Source organism: Vigna unguiculata, chromosome 4 (assembly GCF_004118075.2).
Source record: "Vigna unguiculata cultivar IT97K-499-35 chromosome 4, ASM411807v1, whole genome shotgun sequence".
Classification (NCBI taxonomy): Eukaryota; Viridiplantae; Streptophyta; class Magnoliopsida; order Fabales; family Fabaceae; genus Vigna; species Vigna unguiculata.
In genome coordinates, this window is record NC_040282.1 from 41,310,825 (window position 1) to 41,322,680 (window position 11,856).

Sequence of the window (11,856 nt, forward strand, 5' to 3'; positions counted from 1 at the left end):
TCTTGAAAGCTATGAAGAATCCATTGAACATCTTTTTCTTCTTTCTTTCTTTCTTTCCCCAATGTAAAAATCATGAAGTAACTGAACTTTTCTTCGTTGAGATCAAATGTAGTCAAACTACAACTCCCACTCAGTTATGTTAGTAATTCACTTTTTCTCTTAATGTTAGTTATGTTCGAAAAACTATAACCCATCTTTAGATTTCAAATTTTGATGGAAAAATATTCTTTAATCATGATGAATATTTTACTACCACAAATTCTACAATATTACCCTAAATCAAACCTTAAGATCTTCTGCCATAACATCGTCTCACAGACAACTAACACATCTCAAACTTTTTCCTCATATCACAATCTCTGTGATAAGTGACGTCTGATACCTCATAATTTTCATCTTATCAACTTTTACACTGTTACACTATATTTTAACTATCATAATTTCACCCTAAGATATTTCACTCCATTTAATTTAGCTTAATTTTTTTTTTTGTATAGAATTGGAAAAAAAAAAAAAAATCTAAGAAAGGAGAGGGAAGGCCTTGCCCATGGTGTTGAGATTGACACAGAACCCAACCAAATCCTGTCGATAGGGCAAATACGACCTTCTCTTATCCTCTCTCCGCATCTCTCTGTTCCTCACATAAAGCGCTTCGTGCGCCGACACCGCTGCAATAGCCGGAAACCTCTTTCCACCGCCGCCAATCGCCGCAATCGTCGGAAACATCTTACCGTCTCTGCCACTCGCAACAATTTTCTTTCCGTTCTCCGGTTTCACTCCCTTCTTCTTCGCCGAATTCACCGACGGCGTCAGGAACACCGCCGACTCCTTCCCCTCGCTGTTGCTCCGCCGCAACAAATCCAGAAGCTTCCACCGCTTCGACGACGACGATCCCGTGGATTTGCTCTTCCGACACGGCGTCGACACCGGAGAAGGTTTCGGCGTCCACACGCAGTACGTCTCCGGCGGAACATTCTCCAGCTCGTCGTCCACCTCCGACGACGAGCACGACGTCGATTCTTCCAGCAGAAGCTTCCCTAGCGTACTCTGAATCGCCGCCTCGCCGGAATCTCGACCTCTGCTGCCGCTATCCGCATCGGCGGCGGCAAGATCGCGGTGGAAGATCGGAAACGTCTGAATTTCGGCCTCCGCCACCGCTTCGAGGAAGACACCGTCGGCGACCTTACGAAACGCGACGAACTCGAAATCGGTGTCGTTTTGGTCGAAGCGATCATCATTTCGCGTGACCTGATCCGCGATATCGTCGAGCCTGTTGGAGGAATACGCGCTGAAGCTTGGACACACCAACCACTCCTCCACACTCTCGTGTTCTTCTTCTTTCTGCATGTTCTTCTTTCTCTCTCTCTCTTTTTTTTTTCCTTTAATCAATTAGATTATTTTGTTCTCTTCCAAGAAGCATGAGACTGAGTTTGGTGCTATTTATACACACTCAAGAAGATGCAGATACAAACAGTCACCAACAATTTGGGGTTTGTTTTTTCTCTAAACATTATCTTTGGATTCTCATTTTCGAAAAAAAAAATTAAAAAATAGAACTGACTAATAAATGAACTTTTTAATAAAGATTGTTTCATTATTTTCATCGCCCTAAACATATTCCTAAAATTAAAAAAAAAATTGTAATGAATTTTAATTATTTAGATGTTACTTTATTTGGGCTGGTTGGTACACACCTCTGTTGACCAACGACCATATGGAACATGTTTACATTTTCACTTCATGCATGATGTTTCTATACATAATGACAAAACAAAACCCTTTTTTTATTTTTATTTATTTTTCTTTATTTTGTCGTCAAACAACTGTCTTCTAAGTTTGTATCTATTTAAATTTTTGGAAAGGAAGAAAGTGTCTCGCCCAGAATACAAAAAGTTGTCTTATTTAAATTTTTATTTTAATTTGCTATTTCATTATAATGTAAATATTCCTACCAACAAAAATTAATATAAGTAAAATAGTAATAATAATTTTATAATTAGCGCATTTTAAAGAGACGTAATTCATTAATTATTAAATATGCCAAAACCAAAGTGATGATTATTAATATAATAAATGCTGATACTATTTTTCTATTTCATTGGTTAAAGTTTGAAGTTAAAGATACTTAGTAACGTAAGGAGAAAGTAATATATACACGCATATATGTTTGTTTCACATAGCAACAAACCTTGTTTTGTCTTGTAATGTTTTTCATACCTATGCGGATTGTGTGCTAACTGTTTCTCTCTAGAAAGACATTTAACTATGATAATTACCTATAATTTTTGTGTTGGCTTACGTATGACACATGAAAATCGTAAAAAAGTTAGGGTTAAATATGATTTTGATCCCTCAAATTTCATTGAATCTTGGAATTAGTCTCTTTTTTCGAAACTTTATACCAATTTAGTTATTCATATTTATAAATGCGTGAATTTAGTCATTCTTACCAAATTTTGTTAAGTTTATTTGAAATTTTAAACGCATCTTATTATAATATTTGAGTTAACATTGAAAGGAAAATGTCCCAAACGGTGTAAATAATTCAAATACTATCATGAAATGCGCTTGAAACGTCAGATAAACTTAATAAAATTTGGTTAGAAGGACTATATTCACACATTTTTAAAGATGAATGACTAAATTGGTCAAAATTTTTAAAGAGGGACTAATTCCAAATTTCATTGAAACTTGAGGGACAAAAAATATATTTAACTCAAAAAGTTAATGTTCCTATTTTGTTAATATATTTGATAAATTATGTTTGTTAATAATATACATAAAGTTAGTTAATTATGTGTATCGACATACTCCACACTCATACATTGTTAGCCAAACATACTCAATTTTAATTAGTGAAACAAATATTATTGCTTTTATATCATAAAAGACAATGTTTGATTAACCTATTATCAAGTTGGCATTGAGAATGCTTGTGCACAAACTTGAGGTTCAGTTTTACCTAAATATGTAAATATTTATATATTATGTGATGATATTATAATTGTAAAGGGTATTTAGATATATGTGTAGGAGAATAATTAATACAATTGTGAGAGTGAGTAATTAAAAATTAGTTGATAATATATCAATTATAAAAAGTCAATAATAATTTAAAACGAACGAGGATAATCACAAGAGACATTGAAACTTGTTTAACTAACTTATAACTAATAAAAAAAGTACGTGTTAATTTACCTAGCTTTATACCTACATTTTTTTTATTCTTTGATTTGATCTTACTATAATAGAACACGCTAATTCTTTCATTTTTTTAATAATTAAAAATTAATAAAAAGATTAAAGCTGCAATTAATTAATTAATATAATATTTGTTCATAGAAAGTTATACACAGTTTTATATTTATCAAATTTTGAGCATATAATTTTACACTCAACGCTTCTAATTCAATCGATTTTAAATTAATTATTCTCAGCTGGTTTTGATACATATAACCTAAAAAGGTAGCAGCCATTTCAGTTCTAGAAAAGTTGCTTCAGTTGTGCGCACACAATTTGACTGATATAATGAAAGTGCGTTTATCTTTTTTTTTTTAATTCTAAAGAAAAAAAAAGTGACTTTTGTTTTTTCTACCAAACAAGAAAAGTGATCTGTGATGTAAATATCTAAATATTTCATTTTAAAATGTATTGCATCTAACTTTTCAAAGAAATATTTATATTCTTTCACGTTCTTTAGAAGAAAGAAACGTGATTAATTAATATAATTAAAACTTATCCATTTTTTATTAAAATATTATAGAGATCTACATTTTTTTATATAAAATAATGAAAGAGAAACTCTTATTAATGTATTTGAGTGGATATTACATCATTTTCTTATCAATAAAATATTATTTTTATGTGTTACATGTGATTATAGAATATCGTTAGAATCAAAGAGTTGTTAATGCAATCGAGTATTCCACGTAAGTTCTTAACATTTATATTGAGTATAAGAGGGGAATATGAAATGTTGAAGAAAGAAAGATATATATTAATTTGTTTTCAGTTAAGAAACTTATTAATAAAAACTTGTATTAATTATAATTAATTAAATTGCTTAAAATGAAATGATTTCTAATATGAAAACGATCGACATGCTTTAAGTAGGAGTTAATTAGCTGTTCATGTGTTTCACATTCCATGATTCACGAACACAATTAGGTTAGTTTGATTATGTTTTTTCGTGTAAAATGCCATCTCTTTCTTCCATTTTGCAATTAATTATTAACTAAAGTATGTATGACCTATTAACACCTCCTGTCAGCCCCTTCGGTCGGTCGGACCAATGATAAGCGGTCGAAAATCGTCAGTTACAGACAGATAATCTCATAAATTGGTGATGTGACAATTTCTCCGCAATGATTTTAGAGAATCCACGAACGAGCGGTGAAACTTTATCACCATAAATATGGTGGCTTCGACAGCACGAACGGTCTGTCAGTCGGACGGGTACGATAAAACCAAAATCTTCAAATCAAGGTAATACAAATCAGTAATCAAGTTTAAAAAACAATTGGGCCGTAATTAAGAAAACCATAATCACATGCCTATATCAAACACTATAAATAGAGGTCAAGGTAAGTTGGTAAGGATTTTTACTTCACATCTATTACAACATTAATTGCCTTCACCCAAACGAACTTGAACTGACTTAAACATCAGAGCCTCGTAGACAGTACTCCCATCCTTTGGAAAACCGAATGGGAAAGAATGAAAGGAGATCAAACTCAAACGAGAGCTCAAAAAAAAGAAGACAAACAGTAATAAAGACTGAATATTTTTAGATAGGTGCTAAATCCTTATACCCGAAACAACTAATATTTTACTTAGAGATTAATTAAACCCTAATAAAAAAAATATTCGTGACCCAAGAATATTGGGTAAGTGGGAAAGTTAGTCTAAACAATTGGGTGCATGCAATGATGACTAACAATGGAGGAAGTTACCACTTTCCACCATTTTTCCAAAAGCTTAATGGAGTTTGAAAGTGTTTGATTTTAAGTCTTCATTGATTTATTCTAGAATTAATGAATGTGCGCATAGGCATGGACTTTGTCTAGAAGAAATTTTATATATATCTGTAGTCCAACGATCTATGTATATCTTTAAGAATAGTTTTTGCATTAAAAAAGAAAAGTATAGTCTCATCACCTTGATGAATGGGAAAGAATAATATATTATTTTATTATTAAACACAACGTTGGAATTTTTATCATTATATAATATGGATTAAGCTCACAAATCAAAACCCTAATTAGGAAGAAACCGAATAATTGAATAATGCAGCAACTAGCTATCACTTGCCCAATAAACTTGAAGGAGATGTTTTCATATATTTTGAATGTGTCTGTGTGTATATATACACACAGTTAAAATATCAAGTTCAAACTTAATTTGTTTATTTCAGTAATTGAGGAAAAAATCTTAGTTGGAAACTAAAAAAATAATTTATTTAGGTTTTGAATTCATTTAAAAAAATCGATTGTCTTATTTAGGTTGTTTATAGTTTTTTTTTTTTCAATTTATGAATTTCGTATCTCAAACATTTGAATATACAAAACTAAACAATATTATATATATTACTAGAAAAATTCATATTTCATGTCAATTTTGTTTTGAAATTTTTTTTGTAAGAAATATTTACAAATTTTGTTGTAAAAAAAAAAATTGCAAGAAATTATTACCAATTTTCTTACAAAATATTTTGTATGAAACACTTTTCGGAACAAATTTTGTAAGAAATACTTACAAATTTTATAATTTCGTAGAAAAAATGACATAAAAAACTATTTTCTTGTAAATTTTCTTAACAAATTTGCAAGAAAAAAGAATCTCATATAATATGAGAATTTTCAGTAATATATATATATATATATATATATATATATATATATATATATATATAAAATCTTGATTAAGTAAAAACAATTAACTGAGAATTTAAATAAACCAAATTCAAATCATTAATTCATAAAAGCTCAATTTATACATTTTTAATAAAAAATTAAACTTTGTTCTAATAATTTAATTTCGTTCTAATAGGAATGTCTTTTTTTTCTTGTCGTTTTAATTCAGTACAAGAGATTTCTTCAAATAAATGTTCAGCATAACTTATCACAATATTCTTTTTCTTAAGTTTTTTTATTTATAAAATTGAATCCCAGATTTTTCTTCTGACTTTATAGTTCTATTCCCACTAAAAATAACGTTAGAAACACAAAATATTATAGAATATGAAATAAAAATAGGGGACATTTTCAGGTTTTGGTAAAGATTGATTTCCTTCTACACAAATCTTTGAAATTCTGATACAATTAATTATTAAGTACAGGACCTGGTGTTCTTGAAAGTCAGAAACAATTAAATAGATTAAATATTACATTTTCCAAGCACAAAAAGAAAAAGAAAAAAAAAAACTAGAGGTAGATGCATGATAAGGACATTATAAGATTTCTTAAGAGATGATTTCTTAATTAACTTTATGATTTGACATAATACCATAATATTGTAAATAAGTACCCACCTAACCTACAAGTTTTAAGAAATAAAAAAAAAATTACAGACCAAGAATTTAGCTTTCACATTATAATGTTTAAGTTATATATAAATTTCTACATCATTAAGAAAAAGTCACTCATCAAACTAAGTATAAACTAGATTGAGATTTTATTAATGTATACTTTTTTTAATTACCTAGTATGACAATTTCAAATCACATTCACTTTAAATAATTGGACAAGCTTTTTAGCATGCCAAAGAAACACTACCATTTTCATCATCGAAGTGAGATAAGAGTTTGACAAACTTGCAAACAATTTATTATTATAATTTTTAATTTACACTAACGTTGGATTTTGAACATAAGTCAACGAAATTTTCTATACCATAAAAAACAAAAATTCGAAAAAGTTATTTGTGAAAACTTACAAATTAATACGTATAAATTATCTTTTGCTTTAAAAAACTATTTTTTTCCTTTAAATTTTTTTGTAAATATTGAAAGTCTCATACTAGAAATAAAATGATTTAATAGTACGTAACCAAATATAACTCATCTTATAAACTAGTTCTGTGAGGTTGACTCAGACTTAAAATACACCCTTTAATAATAAAAAAAAAAGCAAAACTAAATAAATTTTACACAACAAATTTTGGGGTAAAACCCCATTTTGTCATTCCTCTTGTTTTAATTTTTGTTTTCCCATTGAAAAAAAAAAAATCTTCACATCCCTATCATGATTGAATGTTTAGTAAAATAGTAATTTACATTGATGCATTCTTGTTATTAATTTGACAACTATAAAGTTACCTTTTTTTTTCAAAAAGAAAAATCTTTGATGGGGTCTAAAGATTTTCTTCTAGAAAGCACTTAATCATACACTAATTTACCCTAAGAAAAAGTAATATATTGAATAATAATAATAATAAGATACATATCTATAGTCTATGATGGAGAATCCCCACGTGCATGCAGCCATTCCCTCACTCACTAATTAGATCACAAAACAATGAACAATGATTATCACCTTGCAAATTGAACTCCTAAATCTTAAAACTCAATCTTTCTCTTTTAGTTTCATAGCATTAGTGCTAATTATATAACCTTATAACCTTAATCTTAAAACTAATGCCCCAAGTCAAGCCGGTTTACTTGATTAAAACATCACCTTTCTAGAAGTATGACCTCACATGAAAATCTATTTGAACTTCTTCTACTTTTTAGTTGGATCCGTTAAAAAATATTATAAATATATTTCTAATTATTGTAATTGACAAAACTTTTAGATAAACAAATAAATCTACAATTTCTCAATAATATCATAGTGAAAGCTCAATATAAGTAATAATAGTAATATTGTTATGTTATTGTATTCATTTAAGTAGTTTAGTCTATTGATTTTAAAGTTTATAAATATTAGTTATATATTTTTGGGTTAAATATGTTTTTTTGTCCCTTAACTTAATTTTTAGTAAATTTTGGAATTAGTCTATTTTGAAACTTTGAACCAATTTAGTCAATTATCTTTTGAAATAAGTGAATTTAGTCCTTTTAATTAAATTTTGTTAGGTTTATTTAATGTCGTACACATTTCAGGATTGAATTGAGTTATTTATATGATTTGACACATTTTTACTAATGTTAAGTCAAATACTATTATGAAATACGTTTGAAATGTCAAATAAACTTAACAAAATTTGATTAAAATGACTAAATTCACGTATTTCGAAAGATGAATGACTAAATTGGTTCAATATTTCAAAATGAACTAATTCCAAAATTCACTGAAAGTTAAGTGACTAAAAATATGTTTAACTCTATATTTTTCATATATGAATTATAATTATTGAAAGATTATATATATATATATATATATATATATATATATATATATATATATATATATATATATATATATGACTTTTGACTCGTAGTTATTCCCAAAAATAAATTTGCTTAAACAACATCACATTTTCTTAACAATCCTATTTAGAAAAGTTAGATAATAATAAGTTTCTAATGAGCAGCCAAAAAAAATTTAGGTCAAGCATATGAAATTAGTGGGTTGTGTGGATAGGTATAAATTATATATTAAATGATTGCTTATATTAATTGGCCACCATAATGTTTTTCTTACCTTCAATGGATGATGGCTGCATGAGACAGCACATACACAGGAATTAATAATGACACACCTTTCCATGCAGCCTTTATCTTCTCTCCATACTAACCCACTCTTGCTATTCTCTTTTCTGTAAAATTGTAAACATCATCACTGACATGGGGGAGTACTTGAGTCTCAAGCTTATACATTTTGAGTATTATTTATGTGTGATTTAATAACCTATGATAACTTTAAATATACAATAATTTTTGTTAAAATAAGTTATGGATAATTTTGATATTATTTTTAAAAATGAACATCTTCTAGAATCAGTTTGAAAATTACGATTTATATCTATTTATAAATTATAAATTTACTTTATATTTTTAGTTCACATTTTATCTCCGACAAATATTACAACCCTTAACACAAGTACACATTCATTTTTTTATTGCATTGTTTATGCTATTATTTTCTAATTCTTTTCTATCATTTAACTACAATTGTATTTGGAGTATAAAACTAAATATTTACGTATGCTTTGATAACAATCTAATAGTAGAAATTTAAATAAATAATAAATTTTATTAAAATAAGTTTCAGAATAGGCAGTTTTTGTTACAACCGTCCCAAACTGGGAGTGGAAAAGTTAGGAATTTTCTTCTTGCAGTACCAATTTTTCTTCTTACACCTCCAAGTTTGATCGAGAAGACCATTATGCCCTTCAAAAAAATAAAAATAAATTATTAACTAAATATTTTTGTAGTCAACATCCCAAGAATGAAATTCGGTATTCTGATTTCTGAAAATTCGGTAACACCTGATCCTGAAAGCTGGTAACACATGATTTTTGAAAGTTCATAACTCCAATTTTTGAAAGCTGGTAACTATAAACCAAAAGGGTAGTGGGAGAATTATAAAATAGTTGGGGGGTGTAGGAATAAAAATAGGGGGTGCAGAAGAAAAACCCAAAAGTTATCCTCATAGTATGGCGGCCTTTTTAGATGTATGGGGCCTGATTGAAGCGTCTAGGGCTGGATCGGCCCAGAACTAATTTACAGTTTTCCACTTGCTGGATTCGACCCATACTCACTCCTTAGTCCAGCCTATGAACCGTAACATTTTTTTAGTATACAGATGAAATCAAAGGAATAAAAAGTGGAAGTTATATTCAATGCCCCCTAAAAAGAGGTAACATTTTATAAATGTTGATAAATTTTTCTTGTAATAATTTTTAAATAGAAAAAAAAGTTATAAAAATATTTAATAACTTTATTAAATAGGAAAATAACATTCTAAATATATTAGTAAAATAATTTTAGTAATTCCTTTTTTTTTTATTTATAAAAAAGTAACACAATTGAAATGTTACTAAAAGCGTTTAATAATATTTTTAATAGAAGAAATATTATAAAAATGTTAGTAATATAAATCCGTTATAACATTCAATGAATGTTGTTAAATTGTTAATTTAAAAATGAAATAAGATGTCACTTTTTCAATAAACATTAGGCATTTATTAAAATCTTTTAATCATCTGGATGCATTTTTATGATTCTTCTAATGTACATGTTGTGTACATTATTCCTAAGTTTTGTAAACTTAGCAGCTCCAGAATGAGTCTATTTTATGGGTCAGGGGTAAACTTCATCATGAATCAATCATACAATTTTTTTGAATCATCTCTATATATCATTTGTGTTAGTTTATGCAAATTGGAGGGCAATTCCACCAGAAATGAACAATAGTTCAACTTTAGTATTAACAAGTTATAGAGAAAACATATGAGTCAGGTAGTTTCTGTATCCAAGTGTGTGAAAGGTCTAACGAATGGAGTTGTTTAAGATCACCAACAGAATCAGGGACCTTTGTAAGCCCAGAATATCCATACAAAGATAAGACGTGTAAAAACTTGAACTTCGAGAACAATTCATCTATCAAAGTCTTGAATTGACAAGGAACACCGACATTGTATGTTTTGTTTGTAATCGAAAGAAATGAACGTAGTCTTTTAGCATCAGTTAAATTCCCTAAATCATCAAAATATAGCACATCATCAGATGCAAATGAAAAATGACGGGTTGTTTTGGGTATAAAGTTTCCTTTGTCAAATTTCAACCTGAAACATAAGTCTCCACAAACATATTTTGCTAAATCATTCAGAAGGTCATGCATGACGAATCGCATTTTAAAGCTAGATTGAAGAAAGAAAGACCTCGTTAATAGATCATCAAAATATTGCTCACCAATTTCATTCAATTTTGTTGTTAAACGAACTGAAAGTAGAGTTGAAGAAATTTGATACCTTGTAAGAAAAGGTTTGAGGTTGGGATTCAGCTTCCACTTAGCATCTGGTGAGTTCATAATCTATTTCCTCCAAGAGATCCTCTGCATCAAAGACAGCCTCTTTGACAGAAAAAAGCCACGCTTTCACGTGTGGATGTGTGAACTGTTTATGCTCTGCATCATCAGCGAGAGCATTGATGGAGTGCAACATGATTTTCAAATTGTCGAGCAGCTTCTCATCAAGTTTTCTTCCACGAAAGAAGTCTACAAATTGAGGAGAAGCTAGCCTGTCGAATGCAACCCGAAGAAAAGCCGAAAGAAGAGCACCACCAACGACTTCTGCTGCCATGGTAAGGAAAGGAAGTGAATGATTAACGAAAGTGTGTGATTTCAAGTGCAGTTTACGATCCACAATGATATATAATACTCATGAAATGAGTTGGCTTTTTTACGACGAAGAGTTGACTTTAACGATAGTGGAACATCGTTTTCTTTTGAAGTTGTCAATCATCCACTATTTGTATTTATCAAATATTTAAAAAAAATGTTTTAAGGTATTCCAAAACTTTAGAAGTGCGATACCAAATATTTATATTTTATCAAAGTTTCTCCTCCTCTCATATATACCAGATACATGACATTTGGTAAAACTAGAAAAAATGTCATTAACATAATTCAGTAACATTTTGTTAAATATATATATTTTTGTCAAGAATGACTTTCAGTAATATTTTTACATATTAATAAAAACTTTAAATACTTCTTGATCCAATTTTCTAGTTAAATCAACTGAAACGAGTTTGATCGAGCAATATAGAGTAAAGAGAGCAAGTTAGTTAGTGAACGAGTGGGAAGGAGTGATTTTAGAATAACTGTAGAGAGAAACTCTCACTCACAAACTGCCATCCTTGTGTATATATAGCCATCTGTGACACTATCTTTCTCAAGCAACCATCTTCTT

The 11,856-nt window shown here is 29.0% G+C and overlaps 1 protein-coding gene across 1 annotated transcript; it reads right to left on the bottom strand.

Moving 5' to 3' along the window:
* Nucleotides 1-208: 208 nt before the first annotated feature.
* Nucleotides 209-1,429, bottom strand: LOC114181486. Its single transcript, XM_028067955.1, has one exon. It carries the CDS (start codon nucleotides 1,345-1,347, stop codon nucleotides 520-522), a length of 828 nt encoding a protein of 275 aa, XP_027923756.1. The 5' UTR covers nucleotides 1,348-1,429; the 3' UTR covers nucleotides 209-519.
* Nucleotides 1,430-11,856: the final 10,427 nt, after the last annotated feature.